At 28.3% G+C, this 18,917-nt stretch overlaps 1 protein-coding gene across 1 annotated transcript in view; it reads right to left on the reverse strand.

The window, feature by feature from the left end:
• The window catches only part of LOC129965740 (uncharacterized), a 64,009-nt gene extending 45,491 nt beyond the window's left edge, over window positions 1–18,518 (reverse strand). The window contains exon 1 of the mRNA XM_056079877.1: window positions 18,309–18,518. Coding sequence (XP_055935852.1) covers window positions 18,309–18,429 — 121 coding nt within the window. The 5' untranslated portion in view covers window positions 18,430–18,518. The remainder of the gene's footprint in view (window positions 1–18,308) is intronic.
• Window positions 18,519–18,917: the final 399 nt, after the last annotated feature.

Raw genomic sequence — 18,917 nt, forward strand, 5'->3', positions numbered from 1 at the left:
TTGAGATCCCCAGTGCGGTTTTCAATGTTTTCTTTATTCAGTCCTATTCAATATTTTTATATTGCTATTATTTCCAGGGATTTCTCCTCATCGTACTGAAAACGAGATGGATGCAACTTCCATCAAATAGAATATCATTCTTGCGTAATATCTGACAATGTCTTTTGAATCAGCATGATCTCCAAGGATGTATATTTTCCTAAAGCGTTTTGTATATTATTATACTTCGAAGACCGGCATATTTCAAAACACTATGAAACAGCGTAAATAATACATTTTCTTAAAATCAAATCAGCAGCAACATTTGGATCTATTATTGAATCAACTAAGAGGCTTTAGTTGTAGAAAATTAACTGCACACCAGGAAAAATCTCCTAACAAATAATTCTAACAACATATTTTTTTTGTCCTAGTGCTTTATTCGAAAGCAAGAATGTTTTCATTGGGAATATTTTTTTATTTAAGAATTATTCTTCAATGCTTGGAGTACACATTTCAAACAATAAGTATTGAAAAGAATCGATGTAACTCAAACTCTTCTATTCGATCTATATATATGAAGAGCAGTCCTTCTTTAATTATGATTTTCTTTAATAAAACTTCTCGTATTCTCAGAATGTTTGGCAAGAAATATTATGCATTTCTTATTCTTACTGGCATTGACTCCCATATTATTATGTTTATTAGCTTATCATGAGTTTATGCCAAGAAATGTCTTTCTTATTTTTTGACATTTAAATATACTTTGGCATGCATTTTTTTTAAAGAAATCAGCTGAGAACAGCCTTTCTTTTAATTTTTTTTTAGAAATTTGAGATCTCTTCTACTTTTGCACTAGTAGACATCTTCCCGCATTACCAAATTTTAGAAGCCAAATTTGCCTTTTTTTGCAAGTCATCCAATGATAATTTTAAAATCTTTCTTCTCATTTGACGAATGCAGGGTTTTTCATCAATTATTCATAAATTCCTTTCTCTAGAATGATAGCCATATTAATTGTATCTCTTTTCACTTCTCTTTTTATGACAATTCTAGCTATTTTTTAACAATTTAATACATAGAAGGGGCATCTTTATTTCTTATATGCGATTCTTTTTAACGCTTTAGCTTTTGGAAACTCCTTATCTAAGATTATGTCTATTGAATGGATATAACCTTTGCAATTTTCCTGTCTCTTTTCTTTCATCAGTTCATCTCGTTTGGACCGGTGATAACTGAAAACATTGTGATTTACCATTTGTTTCCATTTAATATTTTGTTGTACAAGACATTGGTCAGTATCTGGTGATATCAGAATCGTTCATTCAGTCAGGGCTTATTTAAACTAAGTAGGGACCCTAGACATGCAAATTTCACACTTTTTTCTCCTCCCAAGCTACCATAAATTTTGATTTAATACTTACATAAACAATTTTAAGTCAAAAGATATTGTGACAAAAATAGCACAATATATAATTTCTGATCACATTTGAGAGAGCTTTCTTCAGTTTCTAATAAATAAAAATAATCTTAATTTTATTTTAATTTTAAACAAAATCGTCAAAAATAACTCATAAAACTTTTTTTAAAATTACCGCAAACACAAATACAGAATTCGACAAAACCAATGACTAATGAGTTCAGGCAGCTAAAGATTTTAAAAAAATCAATAATTATTAGCAAACGAATTTGAAAATATATATTTAAAAAATTTGAAGATTATTGTTCTGAAAATTAAATGTTTTTTAATTTTAATTTGAATACTTTCAAATAGCGGCAGGAAGAGTAATTAGGAGCACAGTGCAGTTGGGAACGGTGACTACTGTTCACACCAGTGAAGTGTTAGGGAACTAGGATGCTTACATATGCTTACTTTAAAACTCTTTAGAAGAAAACAAAACAAAAAAAAACCCTTCTCACTTTTCCTAGTATTATTTTTTAACGTTAGTTGTAACTATTATATTCTTCAAATTAACTATAAACCTTATTTTAAAAAAAGTAAAACTAAATCTTTCCTAAATGTTATTATTTATTCCCTACATTGGTTATTTGCTAAGTTATATATTTCCTGGATCTTTAGGATCTAACGGTTATGAAAAGAATTCAGCTGTCATTTATAAATTTTCTCATCAGAGGTAAATTAGTGTTTGCAGTTACCTCTGATATTTTATATCGTGGAGTAATTAGAGAAAGTTTTTTAATGTAATAAAAAAATCTGTATTTTTTCATATATTTAAAATAATTTATTACATAATAGAGAGTTATTTTAAATCTAGAAAAGTAGAAAGAAAGAATTTTTTTAGGTAGCATAGATGTCAAAGGGAGATGAGCTAAATAGTCAATTGTGCATTCTACTTGGAGTGGAGGCTCCCCTTTCTACCATGAAATTGAACTGCAGTACAACTCCCGAGTATCAGGTTCGCGACTATCCAGCTTCTGTACTATCCGACCTAGTTTTCTTTATCATAATTAATTGAGGAAGGCATTGGAAGCAGGCATCTGCTACGACCTCTTACGTGTCGTGTGCATAATACATGTTGTGATAAGAAAAGAGCAGCATTTTTATATATGCTCATTGTTTCGTCAGTGTGCAACGAACTTCAGTTGTTGCCGCTTTCCTGATTATAACTATACAGTACGTATAGTATTCGTAAATTTTTTAGGGGTATGATTAATGTTTTTTTAAGTATACCACGGTGAAATGTACAGAAATGTTAAATTGTGAATAATTTATATCCTTTAACTTACTTTTTCTCAAATAAATTTTTGCAGTGCAGTATATAAACTACCATACAGTGCCTTCTATTTTAACTCGAAACATTACCGGCAACTGCTTCTATGATTCACCGGGCCGCGGCTCCGTTCACATTCTACGTGGCTTAAGATAAATGAAGGGCTTAATACTCAATAAGAAGTGAGAAAATATTTATTATAACAGTAAGTTTTGGTATAAAAACTTTGTCTCCTGGTATTAGTGGGCAAAAAAATGAATTCATAGAACTTTGACTTATCCAGCTTTTTTGTTATCGGCCTGTACTTCCGCCATATTAGGCCAGATACTCGGAACTGTACTGTACTTGTAAAGACTGGTAGCAGTATTTTTTCTTCTACTAGTCAGCCTTAAATATTTCTTTTTGCATCTCATAATCGTAAGTCATTTTGTTTTTTGTTCTTGTGAAGATTTATTTACCGAATTTTATAAACAAAATTGGGTATATAATGATTATAAATTACTCCAAATTGATAGTTTATATATGATATTCCATAAAAAAGAGTATATTTTTTAAATTGAAAAATAGTATTTGAGGTAGCTGGAAATGGACGTCAAAATAAACCCTGATACAATAAGCAGTATTTCCAATCTTTTCAAATATATTCTCCTCAAATCAGTTCATCACTGCAATCAGAAACCAAAATATGCGCTTCCAACTACTCCATAGTTTCTTAGTTAATTAGAAGTATACTGGAGTAATTAGAAGCGTTGCTGTAACTGAAACTGATTATTTATTAATTTTAAAAAGTGATTGTTTAGTAAAAAAGATTATGCATTCCAGAACATGATTATGTACTTAAATGAATTATACGTCTATTTCCCGTTTAATGCGATCATTTGAAATCGAAAAAATTTGCAGTCTGCAAAATTCGTTTATTTTTACTCTAACTGATCCTATATGGTTTTTGAAAAGGAAGTACAAAATTTGATTAATCTAAATATTATCTCACTTCATCTGCTTGAAAATCATACTATGATAAAAAAAAATTTCAAAGAGGTCAAAGAATGGTTAAGAAAAAGAATGTTGGCTTTTTTAAAAAATATTTTGTTATATAAGGATTACAAAAGAAATGCCACTCTTGAAAAATAATAGGCAAATACATACTAATACCACAACAAGTATTTTGATTTAACTACACAAAATTCCAAAACATTTTTGGCAGGTTGGAAAAATTTCAATTAAAATCATGGAAAATGAGGCGCTGATAAAATTTATTCTGACTGCAAACATTAAAAGACTAAGTATCGCTAGAATAAATGATTAAGTAATCATGAATTGTCGAACAATATCGATTATATTTCGTATTCCTTTTAAATTTCTTAGATTAATTTTGTACTTCTAGGCGAGAAAGCAATTCATCTTATAACGTGAAAACATTTTTTCCATGTGACAATCCCTTGTCATGAGTAGTTTCTTGAGATATTGCCAAATTCGCACCCCAAAACTCACGTAAATAAAAGGACTCGTCTGACTTTTCAAAATGACTGGCCGAAGTCCAGACGTTGAAACCTGGTTGCATTGGAAATGGAGCAGTTAAGGGTGCCAATATTTTTGTTTTGGCGGCCGGTTTTATAAACTGTACTAAATTCAATAAGCAGGGGTGAAGTCGCTGCTCGTGATATATGAATTAGTCCACGATACGTTTCTGAATTTTAAACTAGGTTTCTGCATTTGTAAACAAAGGCATGGAAAAGGAGATTGGAAACTTCATTTTTGTTTAATATCTTTGGAAAATATATTATATAACCAACGGAAATGGTCTCTCCTAAACATCTCCACATATTTCTTAATAAAGGTGTTACTCTCCTATACTTTGCATAAAAAAATTTGGACCTTGAGAAAGGCTGTAAATGTGCATTCAGATTTTTATTTCGTATATGAGCATTTCATAGCGTAAACGTAGCATTAGCCTTTAGCGTAATAAAATGAATAAAATCGAGTTTACAGTATTTTTTTTTTTTTTTTTTTTTGTAAGTCTCGCGATAAAATCGATTATGCTTTTTGGTGCACCGTTCAAAGTCAAAATTCGATGCAAAACTCAAATTTTACATCAAATACAAAATCATCTTTATTTTTTTTATGTAAAGTAGTTGCATATTTGAATTATAGCGATCTGTTATTTGTATGCATGTGAATATACAGATAGAAACACGGTTAACCTCTTGATGGATTTAATTCAACTGTGTACTAAACTTCATTTATCTAAGTCGTTACGTTTTTTGAATGATCACGTTTACATGCACGCAGTAGCACAGACCGACAGACAATCAACTGTTAATGGATTTGGCTTAAATCTACACTTAAGGTGAATACAGATCTACACTTAAGGTGTTTATGGTGTTGCACTTAAGGTGTTAAGGATACAGATCTAACTTAAGGTGTTTAAAGCGTTTATCAAATTTATTTATTTAGTACTTTATGTTTTGTAGCTATCATGTTTACTTGCACTTGGAGAGAGAAGCACACAATCTGTGAATGGATTTCTTTAAAAATTTAATAAAAATCTATAAATTTGGCTCAAGGCGTCTTTGCATTACCATATTCACTGATAGAAAGGAAAGAAGCAGGAATTTTTTTTATTTTTTTTTTATTTTCTTTTTCGACTCAGGTTGGAGATTCGCCACAATCTCGAATGTGAATTTTTTGATAAGTAAAGTCCTTTCTGTTTGTATGCTTCGTATATCTGAAAATAAAAGTGAAGTAAATTTTTGGAACTTAAACGTTCCAAAAGATGTTCTAATATTCACTGAGTCGTTCTAAATATTTTGGGGAACAACTCAAGAGGTGACTAAAATTAGAAATTACAATTACCCTGGTTATTTCGTTACTATGCAGTGACATTAAAATAGTACGAGATTATGTATAATCAAAATTATATAATTGAATTGTCACTACGCTTTTAAAAAGGCTATAGCATTTTATACATAACTAGCTGCCTTTGGAGATCATCGGCTCGCCTGGAATATTCATTAACCCTTTAAAGGGACATTTTTTACTAGTCATATTATGTTAAAATATTTTTAGGCTTGAAATTAGAATAAGAAAAATGATTCATTTAACTTATTAGATAAATTTAATTTGATTAATTAATAATTAAGTAACAAATCAAGACACATCATTTTGTGTAAGATAAAGAACTGAAGTATCTAAGTTTCTGTCTTTGTAAAAAAAATTGTCAGAACATATGCCAACCTATGTAATTTCATACCAATATTGATAAATTTGGTGGGAAGCATACTTCCCACGGCCCTAGAAAGGGTTAAGTTTGATTTCAGTTAATCCTTGTACGCAGGTCATGATATTTGTAAGTTCTTTGTCAAAATATTTCAAAACTTCAAATTTAGTTTAGAAATTTGAACATTAAATTGCTTAAGTTATCGTTCACTTGTTCTAATCGATGTATGCATGAATTTTCTCAATGGAGTCAATTCACATCTCAAAATCGTAACTGTCTGAATAATCTAAGATTTATTTAGGTGCACTTTGTCTTACGCAGTTCTGTTACTTCAATTCTTATTTCTTATGCATTACAGATTCTAACTTTAAATAATTTAATTAGTTAAACACTTCATCATACTGAATTTATTTCCTAGTATACTAAAAGAAAAATAGAAAGAAATAACATTAGAAAAATCATTATGACAATGGAAAAAAATATAAAAATATAAAAAAACTTCATTTATTTAGCTTTAACAAAGAAAAAATAAGCGGTTAGATATTTGTAAAAATAATAACAATAGTTTAAATTTCATTGCAACAATTAAAAGTATTGTTGCAAAAATTGCTTTGCAATATTTAAAAAAAAAAAAAACTTCAAAAATTCTCAAAAAAATTGTGCATCAATTGAATTGATATGATTAAAATACTAATATTTATAAATTTTAAGATAATTGTGAAAATAATTTTTGTGTAATTATATTTTCATAAATTATCACCGAAAAATTTTGCTCATTTTTTTTAAATTAACTAAACATTTGAAGCATCTAATTAAAATTTTAAAAATACCTCAAAGTGCACATTCTTACCCCTCAAAAAAGGATGACACAATTTGTATCTCTGTATCAAACGGCTTGCAAAACTTCTGACACACATACTTTGTTTTTTATAATTGTGGTGATAGATATAAAGTTTGGGATTAAGAACTGGTTGGTAACTAAATTTTAAAGAGTATACCATATTTTTTAAACAATAATTTATTTAATTATTAGTCGTCAATGGCGATCAGCTGATACATCTTGAATATTCCCTATGTTCCCTTTCAATAAAATTTCTAATGCATAACTAGAAATTTATGCTTTCCTCAACAATCATCAAACTGCGACAGACATTAAAACCATGTTATTTAGTACCTTTACATCTGCTCTTCTTATTATGTGCATGAATATATCTAATTTCTATCTAAGAGCGATGACATTAAATTGCCATTAAAAACTTAAGTATATGAGTAATCTATTTCAAATTGCACTTTGTCTTTCGTCGCAAAGTAATTTCTTCTTCTGATATAAACTGTGCAGGTAATTAACAAAAGCTTTCTTCCTTAATTTTCAAAAATAGATGAAATACGCTGTTAAATATTTGGTTAAATGAGAGTGGTTTGAATTTCATTGCAAACTATTGGTGTTAACTATACGAAAAGTATTTTTAGGAAATTTTCAAAATTCAAGAAAAATTGCATGATAATGACATTGACACTATTAAAGAGACATTTAAAAAAACTTTAATGGTGTAAATGTCAAGTTTGTACTATAATATTTTCGGAAAATAAGTCTAAAAAACAAATTTTTGCATATAAAATTTTTATTAGAATTTAAAAAAAAAATCACTTTGAGTTTTACATTATCATTTTTTAACATCTATCTGTCCCGAATTTTATAATCATAGTCGATTACTCCGGTTCATTCCTCTGAAGTAATCGGGATGACCTGACGCCACGACAACATAAATGGGTACTATAGTTGAGTTCTAATGACCATCACTGACCATGGAACAAGGAAGCACGCCCCTTCATTGATAGGAAATATTCACCCGTCACCATTTCTGCACTTTGTCTTTTGACATAAAGTAATTTGATAAATTTACCCTATATAGCGCTCGCGAGCGCGCACACACACACACACACACACACACGCACACACACTTAAATAATTTGTAGAGATCTGTAGAGAGTGATATAATTAATAATAATTTTTTTTTTCAGTTCGAAAACAAAATATAAAAAGCTGGTCTAAGCTGAGTTATTTAGGACATAGAATTTTTTTATTTCTTAGAAAATCTAGAAAAATAGAAAATAAGCATTTTTTTAAACAAATTATTTTTTAAGACAATATTTACTTTGGTTTATAATTTTTTCTATTCCTTTTCCACATCTAAACATCGCTCAGGTTTATTGTAATAATTTCGATCGCCCCCCCCCCTAAATCACAAAATAAATAAATATAAACAGAAAAAAAGAGCAAAAAAAAAAAAAAAAAAAAAAAAAAAAAAAAAAAAAACTTTTTTCTTTGTCAAATTATGGGAACTTCTACATTTTGAGTCTTAAAAAAATTCAGAGTTCTTCAACATTTAAAAAAAATAATAATTCCAGTATAATAATTTAAAAATAAAATAATAAATCCAGTTAATGTTTTCATGCACAGAATGCGCGATTCAAAGCCGTTTGGCGAATTTTAAAGGTGGACCGTGGATACGGAAGGAAGCCATTTTTGCAAGTAGTCACCATAAAGGGAGACCACTTTGTCAGAATGAATTAAATAAAAGATAAAGGCATATACAACACAGCTTTAATGGAATAAAAGTAATAAGGAAATAACTGAAAAGTTTAATAGAATTCTTAATAGCATAGCACAGCAATACAGTTACAATGTATCTTCGTATTTCAGTTACATTACAAGTCGTGCGCAGCATGGAATATACAAAGTTCTGCTGTTGGGATGTAGTGTCATCAACAAACTGTCGAAGTATTTAAAATGAGTGTTCAAACGATTTATCATCTGCAGCGATACACACTCTACATGCTTTCATTCAGGCAGATGTGTTGAGAAATAACGCAACATTGTAACAATGCATGATTTTTTTTTTTGAATTTGTAACTGTTTGTACTACTATAAACTTGCGGAAGTGATCCCCCCCCCCGAAACTCAGTTATGAAGATGCTATTTCCCTTCTCCAGTCATAAAAATTATAGATCTTGAACAAAGCCTTGAATAATACAAGTGTTCATGTTTTCACTCTCACTCATGAGCGTTTTATAATTCGCATTATAATGAAAAAAAAGGAGTATGTATTTCGGGCACCCGTTTTTACTCGATAGAAACCAAACGTAACATCAAACTAAATTTTAGAAACAAGATCACGTAACGAATTCCATTTCCTCTTGTCATTAAATTGTTGAGTTGTCGCATTTAAACGCATATTAACGCTCAGACTAACAGATATTCAATCTTTTGAGGGAATTAGTTGGAAATTTGATATGGATGTATAATTTGGATGCTAAAACTGTGTTCCAACTTTTATCCATCTAACTTTTTTTTACATTTTACAATTATCTTGTTTGCTTGTACTCACAAGCCATATTTACAGACTTTCTTTGAATGGATCTAGTTCAATATTTGATAGAAATTTACAAACATAGTTTAAAGGCCACGTGCCAGATTTCATCTTTCTAGCTTAAAAGGTCTTTGTGTTATCGGGCCCAGAGATCACTCCAAAAATGTGTTTTTTAAATTCAGAGAGCTCTGAAACGTGGGGATTTAGTAAAATATCTTCATGATTTTTGATGATTATAATGCTTTCATTTTGTATACTTCTTACGAATATTAGAAAGTAAAAACGATAAGAAAAGAAACTTTTTCTCATTGTGAAAAAAATGTTAAAAATCGAGGCTGTCCTACTTCTTTTGGGACGTCTTCTCTCGTTCTAATAAATAATAAAACTGTTAGCAAAAGCTAATTAGTTTAACAAAAACAAGAAAACTTTGCAGTAAGGAAACATTTACATTGATGGAAAAAAAATGAATGACTATCTATAAAAATAGAGAAATAAGAAAAAAACATTAAAAGTTATTTTAATATTGAGTATTTCTTATATATCGCAATTTACAAAATTGAAAGTTGTTGTAATTGATAAAAAAGGTTGAGGTATTGGGATTGAAAGTAATTAAGTAATTTTAGTTATATTAATGTCCCATTCGGAATCAGTACGAGGTCTGGCTTGGGATGAATCTCACCCAGATAATTAGGATACTGTCTCAGCTGGTATCCCCGTCTCCAAACTTTCACATTACATCAAAAGGAGAGTGTTACCCACGATGCCAAGTTTAGCGTGAGCGCACACACGGTGAATCTTTAATGGAATCGAATTTCGAATCGGGAGCTCTCCGGCCCGGATACCGAAACCTTACCTCCAATTGTATTAAGAACTAAAGCAAAAACAAATTTCGAAAAAGGGAACAACGTAAAAGTTCTGCAATTTATTTGTAGTGAATTTTTAAAAATAATGAGTTTCTTACTGTCTTTATTACAAAAAAGAAAAACATTTTTATAAGCAATTAATTGTATCCCAATTAAAAAATTTATCCTATAAGCGTCCTCAAAATATTTTTTGTTTGTAATAGAAAATTCTTTTGTAGCGTAATAATAACAGCAATGAATAATATTGTCTTAATTTTTCTGTTCTTTTTCAGAATAACAGCTATTTTAGATAGCACCGAGAGATGGAAACAGCATTAAATGCTGTCAAGAAATTTAAATGTTGAAAATTCATTTTCGCTTATTGGGTCCAGTTCTTAGCCAGTTTGTCTGTAAAAGAAACAAACAAAAAAAATAGATAGCATATTTAAGCAATATTTTTTGGAGTGTTGAAAACCCAAAAATAAATAATAATTTTGTGGAATGTTGTTGTGAAACTTTTATCGATTAAAAAGATTTTGTTGATAAAATTATTTGAAATATTCATTACTGATATCCGGAGTTTGGATATTTTCCCGCCGGAAGTTTTCAATAGTTTTGATATATATATATATATATATATATATATATATATATATATATATATATATATATATATATATATATATATATATATATATAATATTATTATATATATATATAATAATATATATATATATATATCCATGGTATATATATATATATATACATATAATCCATGGTTGCCCTTTAAAATCATCCAATTAGAACCGAAATTAAGTATTAAGTCTTCTTTCTGTTGTAAAACCTTAAGGGAATAAAAAAAAAGATTTTTCTCTTTTGTTGGAAAAAAGTAGAGGGAATAGAAAAAAGGAACAGTTCTAAGGTAGAAGAAAAGGAACAGGATAAATAACAAAACAAATCCAAGAAGCCAACACAAACAATAGCTCTTGAAATAGCCTGCGAAAGTCAGCATTGAGGTACCTTTAGAAAAGTTTAAAAAAAATTAAAGAAAGTACTCTTTGTAAAGATAAGAAATCAACACTTCTTTTAAGACTGATTTTCTTCATTAAATTACTAATAATCCCCTGTTAAGATCAAAATGGCTGCTATGTGAAACATTGACAAGATTGTATTTTATCGTTCAAGAACCAACGCCATTTATCTCAATTTTCCAAATTTTAAAGACGATATAACTGAATTTTTTGGTGCCGATTACAGCATGACAGATTTGTTTTCACATCTTAAACAATATACGCTTTCATGTAGAATTCCATATATTAACTAGCGAGAATGACCACCCCAAAACTTACTCGCATATTCTCTAATAAACTGATCATGTCAGAGAGCGTCCTATCTAGCATTGGCGTACAATGGTTACGAAGCATTAACTTTTGACGTGAATTTAGCATTTTTAACTGAATCTATTGTGTCATTCTTGGCGAGTTATTTGACGATTAATCTCTGGCATTCCTTTATAGTATCCAAAAATGGAAGTTGTGATTTAGACACGTTTTTTCCAACCGATTGAAAAATAATTTGACGCAAAACTGTACTTGTAGTCGTAAAATCCCATACAAAAATTTCATATACTTAAATCATTGCATTTTTAATTATCGCGTTTACGTGTTTCTGAAAGTACAGCCTTACAGACAGACAGTCAAGCCTTTAACTGCATTTCGCTAAAATTGTGATAAGCGTCTATATTAAATATATGTATTGAATTTTATCTGTCTATATGTCTTCGTTTTGTAGTGATACGCTGACTTATATTCGAACAGCTCGGCAAATAGATTTCATCTAAACGAATTTTAATCAAGGTTTGATATAAATCTGCAAATTTGTTGTGAAGATCGAATACCAAATTTCAACCGTCTTGTTCAAATCGTTTTGAGTTATCTTTGTTTTCTACAAATGTTTTTTTCGAATTCAGAGACGTCTAAAACATGCAGATTCATCAAAATTTCGAGTTCGAATTTTTTGTCAATTACTATACCTTCTCTAAACTAAATGTACGAGAAAGTAAAAAACGCATTGTATTCAATAATGATCGGTAAATGGATAATTAATAGGGAAAATCAATATAAATCATGTGATTGCCAAATCTTCCGTTAAAGAAATTACCTCTGCAGTTGTCTCCTTTAAACAGGATTAGTCATGTTTCGTCAACAGCATTTAAAAAAAGGACTATTTACCTACTATATATGGTGAAATCTTCACTTTTAAAGTATATTGTCAATGGAACTGAAGATCTCTTGCATAGCCAAAGTAAATCTTCCCAAAGGGATTATTTTACTATGTGATAATCCAAAAGATCTATCTTTATTTCTTTATCTTTAAAATGAAGGTATTCATTTATTGTCTCTCGTTGAGCTTTTCGATTATGTGTGGGGTTCTGTTGTTAACCGTTGGGGCTGCTTCGTAGTGGCTTACACTGAAGTTCGTTTTGCTTCGATTAGAATGAAATAAGATTCTGTATATTTCTTACTTTTTGAGAAAATTTCAATTTATTTCCCTTGTAAAAATGGAGAAACTGAAATTATCCTGTGGTGATTTTTCTGTTTTAATTTACAGAGAGCAAGTAAACCTACATAAAAGAATTTATTTTATACATCTATTACTTTCTCATGTATGAAATACAGAAAAATTAAAAAAAAAATTTGCCTTCCAGGTTTCGATGAATCTTTACGTTAGGCTCTCCATTACCTGAAAAAATAATTCCTTGAACTATGTCTGTCTGTAAGCCTGCGTGCATATAAATTTGATTAACTCTAAAATTTAAAAATCTGAATAGATAAAATTTGACATTCTGTTCTTATATTAAAACTGTCAATTATTTTCAAAGAAGATACAGTTATTTTATAAATTATTCTATGCAAATAAATAAAACGGCCCTATGAATACAAAGATTACTTTGTAAGGAGGAATATAACTTTATTAATTAAATTGCACATGTACATTTAATGCAAAGATTACTTTATATTTAATAACTTTATTAATTAAAATGCATGTTTAATTTCATACATTTTAATTAATTTAGTTATTGGAGTTTCTAAACTATGAGTAAATTACTTTTTTATTATTGAAGTTCCTGATTCTCCTCATTTCCGAGGAAAACTTCGTATGCATATTTAGTCACTCTGTTTATTTATGATGCGTAATGAATCCTTCTTGTAAATATAATTGCATTATCATAACTATAATTAACCACTTAACTCACTCAACTGAGTTACTGAGTTATGGTTAAAATTCATGCAATAAGTGATTAACTCATAGATTTTAATGGAAATCGGTGGAAAATAAACTTTGTTATAGAACTGACGAAAAGGAGAGACTTTAAAATTTTAATATCAATTTATTTTACCACGGGGTTCATAATTTGTACCAAGATAAAGCGATCTACATTGCGATACACGAGCAAAAGAGACAGAAATATGTCCCTTCAGTGATTTTACTATAAGATTCTGATGCATATTTCTTTGCCACGTATCGATGTAGGCAAGGGAATCTTAAGTATCTTTAAAAGAATGCTGTAAGCATTAGAGATTTTTATCTCATTGCTGTGAGCGTGGGAAATGTAAAAGAAATAATTTTCCAGAGTGTTTATGGAGTTAATTAAATTAAGTGGGAATTATATCAGGAAATAAGAGAGCATTTTAGAATGATGTAAAAATAAAATAATATTTTTGCTTAAAGGTTTTGGAGAAATCGCTAGAAAATATCAAATTATCAAATTTTGAAAAAAAAAAAAAAAAAAAGGATCAATGATAATTTGTCAGAGGAAATTTAGAAAATTTTATATAAAATTTTTATTGAAGTCCATGCGAAATATTTGTTTGCATATCAACTCTCTCTCTCTCTCTCTCTCTCTCTCTCTCTCTCTCTCTCACACACACACACACACACACACACACACACACACACACACATCTGTATGTGAAAATAAAAGTTGATGATGAGTGGAAAAAAATCTCATGCTTTTTTTTATTTGCCTGCTTGATTTCAATTTTTATTTATTTACTTTTTGCTCAAAAAATAATGTTTAACTGATATTATGGAGCTATAATTATCCATTTTTACTGCAATGGCTGTTCTCAACAAAACCGCAAAATAAACTGACTAATCAAGATTTAAAATACTCCAGACACATCAAATTATTTTCGCAAATTGTTTTTAAAAATTTTGTATGTTCTGATAACTTTATATTTGTGTATAAAGAGAATATTTATTTGTTTTTATAGCCGAGAATCAATTACCATTTCAGGTATTTCGATTTCAATTTTTCAAACAGTGTTAAGTGTGCAGAATCTCTTATGAAAAATTAAGTCAACAGTATTTTGTTGTTCAATGAACTCCTTCCTTACAATGCAATTTTTCACTTTGGAAAACTGGAACATCAGAATTTTTTCAATAATTTTTTGCGGAACAACTATATTTCAAAATGTATATTTTAGAGTTGTTTTCACCTGTACAAACATATTCGCAGAATTCTTTTAATTTAAAATGTCATATTTATTGAACGCAACAATATTTTTAAATTTTATTTTTCGCAAAAAATTTCGCATTATATTGTGCAGAAAGCAAAAAAAAAATGTACTAATAGTCTCAGATTCCAAAAACGTGTTAAAAAATATGATGTATGGTAGTCATTTTAATTAAATTTCTTCCGCGTGCATGAAATGTTTTGATGCTTTGGAACATTTTAATAAATTTTATAATTATTCATGAATTTAAAAAAAAATGAATAAAATACTCATGAAAATAATTACATAAATTCTGCAGCATTAGGCTAAGAATTTGAAAAAATAAAATTTCTTAAAAATTAATCGTAATCTTAACTTTAAGCTGCATAATGAGTCCTATCTGCGTAACTATCGTTTTGCTTTTCTTCCAATTAATTTTAAATATATGAATAAGTAATTAATAAAATTATTAACTTATTATTTTTTATGTTGGTGAAAAATGCTTCCTTAGTCAGATTAATTAATTTTATAATTTATTAATTTTAATTAAAAATAAACATAATTAATTAAAGCTTAAAGGATTAAATTATGAACTCTTTTTTTCTATCATTTCTTGTATTCATTTGGATCAATTTAATTAATCTCTGTTGAGGAATAAAACTGAAAAACATATGTTGCAAACGATTTATAATTTGTAACAACAAATTATATTTTAAATAAATCGTTGGAAAACGATGATTAAAGAAAATGAAAAATTCATAGACCATTGAATGAGATTAATTATTTTTAAAGTCGGTAACGCCGCATTCCTTAAATAAATAAGTTATAAAATCGAATCTAAAGTTTATGATTATAAATATTTACTATTAGTGAAATTTGCAATACATTCAAACCTGAAATTGATTATAGATCTAGATTTTATTTTTTTTGAGAATCTCCGTTTCTCTAAAAATACTGTTAATAAATAATAACTGTTATCTGATAATTATTATTTATTGGCATTTGAATAACATTTCTAAACTTTTGTAGCCTTAAAATTATATGAAGAATGTCTGCCATTTTTTAAACAGAATATTTTAGTAGAGCTGAAGCAAAGATATGGCGAAAACTTATTTATATAAATTATAAACTTTTAAATTCTTTTTCAGAAAATTTTACAAAATTATTTGATTGATTTTAAAATTTCTTCACAGCATTTTAAAAATAATCGTGAAGTATAGAATAAACTTTTTCGAAACACTAATACAAATATGTAACTGTAATATTATTTCATGGAGATTTGGATAAAATGAATTGTGTATTATTTAATAACAAATCACTGAAGAATAAAGTTATAACCATTTACAATAAGTCATTTTTGCATAAATTATCAAATCCATTTTTAGCTAACCATTTATTTAAACATTCCAATAACATTGTAAACAATGGTAACAATAATAAAGCGATACCTGATTTAAACGCTGAAATTAAAAAAAAAAAATTACGTTTGGTCAATATTTCCCATATGCCCCAAATTAAGGGAAAACGTTTCGCACTTTTAACATACAATGTTAAAAGTATGTAAAGTAAAAAAGTAGCATATTATGTAAAAGTTAATAAGCTTACATATTATTTGGCATTCATATAAATTAAAGCATTCATTATGGAAAAAAAATCTTTCAAAGTATATCTTTCAATCTTAGTAGAGCATATTATGGATGTAAAGTTATCCAATTTGGCGTATAACTTTTTTAAGGATAAACGTTCATTTATAAAATGTTCATTTATTATTTTTAAAACGTTCATTTATTGACCCATGTCCGGGGCATATCAAATATATATTTTATATATTTGTTGTCGTTGTTTAATTAAGAGCAAAAATAAAATAAAGAGAGACGATTGAAGCCAAGAATATTATCAAGATATAATATTTCAGATGAAAACTTCGAATCTTCTTAAAATGTTTCTAAAACCCGTTTTTAAACTCAAAGAGCATATACAGGAATGTAATTAAAATATACATATCAAAATTTAAATAGAAATAAAAAATTTGCTTAATATTTGACAATTTGTTACTTAGTATTAAACAAATTCAATACTACGTTTATTAGATTATCTATAATTAGAAATTTTGTTTAATGAGATAAATTAACATAAAATATTTTGAATTAAGGTAATTGTATTAAATTATTTTTGCTTATTAATAGTGAAAATTTTCGCTCATTTACTTTTCATTCCATATTTTATGTTCGAGTTGTTGTCGAGTTCGGGAAATTAGAAAGTTATAAGTTCAGATAAACGTTAACTGTTTGCGTTTCTTAATATCAGAAATCTTAATCGAATCACTCGCATTTATATTCTTGCGACTTTTAGTAAGGATTTGCTCCTGTCTCACAAAAGTTCTAATACATTGCATATTCTATCTAAAGGAATCCCGTCATAGATTTTCAAACTGATTCACTCATTTGATGTATTTTTCCTTTAAAAAACACCAAAAATCATCATATTAGCACAAAACACTTTCTTAAGATGTATTCGATTAATTAGTTATATGAATTGTAATATGCATAAAATAATTAGATCTCAAAAGAAACATTTTAATACACTTACGTTTTGACAACAAAGAATATTTTACATGAAAGAAAGTTTAAAAAAAGGAACAAAATTAACGTGAAGATGAGCGATTCAAACAGTATCTAAGATAGAATACAATCATACAGAAACAAATTTTGAGATAAAGGACAAATTTCAAATAAAAAATGAACTAATTTGATAATTATTATCAAGAAAATTAAAAATTTTAGAGCAATAAATAAAAATAACAAATGTTAATTATTAATATGCTGTGCTAGTTTTCCGATAACTCTTTTTAAGCTGATATTTAAAAAAGTGTTGGATATAATTATTAGTTTTAGGAAAACATTTTAAAAATTGTAAAATTACGCGAAAGTTCTTGTCTCTAGTAATATTATTTTATTTATATTTAATCTGGAACCATATTTATTTTTAAAGAATTGTCTTTTTTATTAATCATTATAATTAATGATAATGAAAAATAAATGCTTTTATTCCTGATATTTCAATTGAATTTTCATTAAAAAATTTTTTTTGTAAAATATTTATTCAATTGGATGTATCAAGCATATTATTTATCAAAACTTTTCATTTTTTTTTCTTCGCTCGAGATATCAATTCTGCTGGAAAAGAATTCCATGATATCATTTATGGAAGAACAAATACCAAATATGCTGGTACAAAAGAACAAAAGACATTAAAGAAATATGACTAAAAAAGAAATATAATAGTAGGAAATCTTTTATAACAAGTTGATTTTACTAAATCCCTTATTTCTAACCTATTAGTAAAAAGTGTCACTGTTTCAATGTTGACAGATTCTAGATCATATTATCACTGTGGTGTCAAAATCTTTAATTTAGAAAATCCCATTACACATTAATATGGTAAAAAACAAAAATGATTGTCATCGGCAGTTTTACTTCCCTGTAACTCCATCCAAAACTAAACCTATGAAATCTTAGAAAATATAATAAACTTTTTAAAAAGTTTATGAGATATCCAACTACTAATGAAAAATATTCTATTTTAGAAGAAATTTCTTTTATGAAGTCCAAAACTTGTCAAGTGCGATTGATAAACTTCAGAATAGGCGGGAAATCAGTTTCAAGTACCTTTTAGAATCTTCTTGAAGGATTTGGCAAGTTCTTTGGACAGGTCATAAATGTAGAGCAGAACGTCGAAGCTCGTTTCGGCCAAAAGCTCCGGACGGTCGACATCTCCGTTCATCTCCATCCTCTTCAAGACACTGCCGACTTCCAGGAGTCAACCCCCTCGCAGTCCGCGGACGACGCCCTCTCGCGGAACACAACCCCCAAAAAACAACAGCTGTTACGGCCAACTTTTTTCTGACAATTCGCCCAAAGAAGCGGTTGCAAGTGCGCTTCTCACAAAAAGAGGAATTTCGTTAAAATTAACAACAGAAATGTTATCATTTCGAAACAGCGTTCGGCGAAAAATGCCGATTTTTTCTTTGCATTTCAATTCGCAAAAGAGACAGACGCAAGTGGAATAAAGATTACATTTGAAAGACAAAGGCAACTTAGTACTTTGAATGCAACAGTAATGCGAAAAGTTTTCTATTTTTTAAAGATAAATATAGTAAATTTATTGAAAGCAAATTTTTTTGATAAATTCGGATTAGAATATCTGTATTGATTCTTATTAGTCAAACATTTTTTTTATTTTCTCGTATACGTAGTATAGAGAAAGTATAGTAATCT

This window comes from Argiope bruennichi, chromosome 4 (assembly GCF_947563725.1).
Source record: "Argiope bruennichi chromosome 4, qqArgBrue1.1, whole genome shotgun sequence".
NCBI lineage: Eukaryota > Metazoa > Arthropoda > Arachnida > Araneae > Araneidae > Argiope > Argiope bruennichi.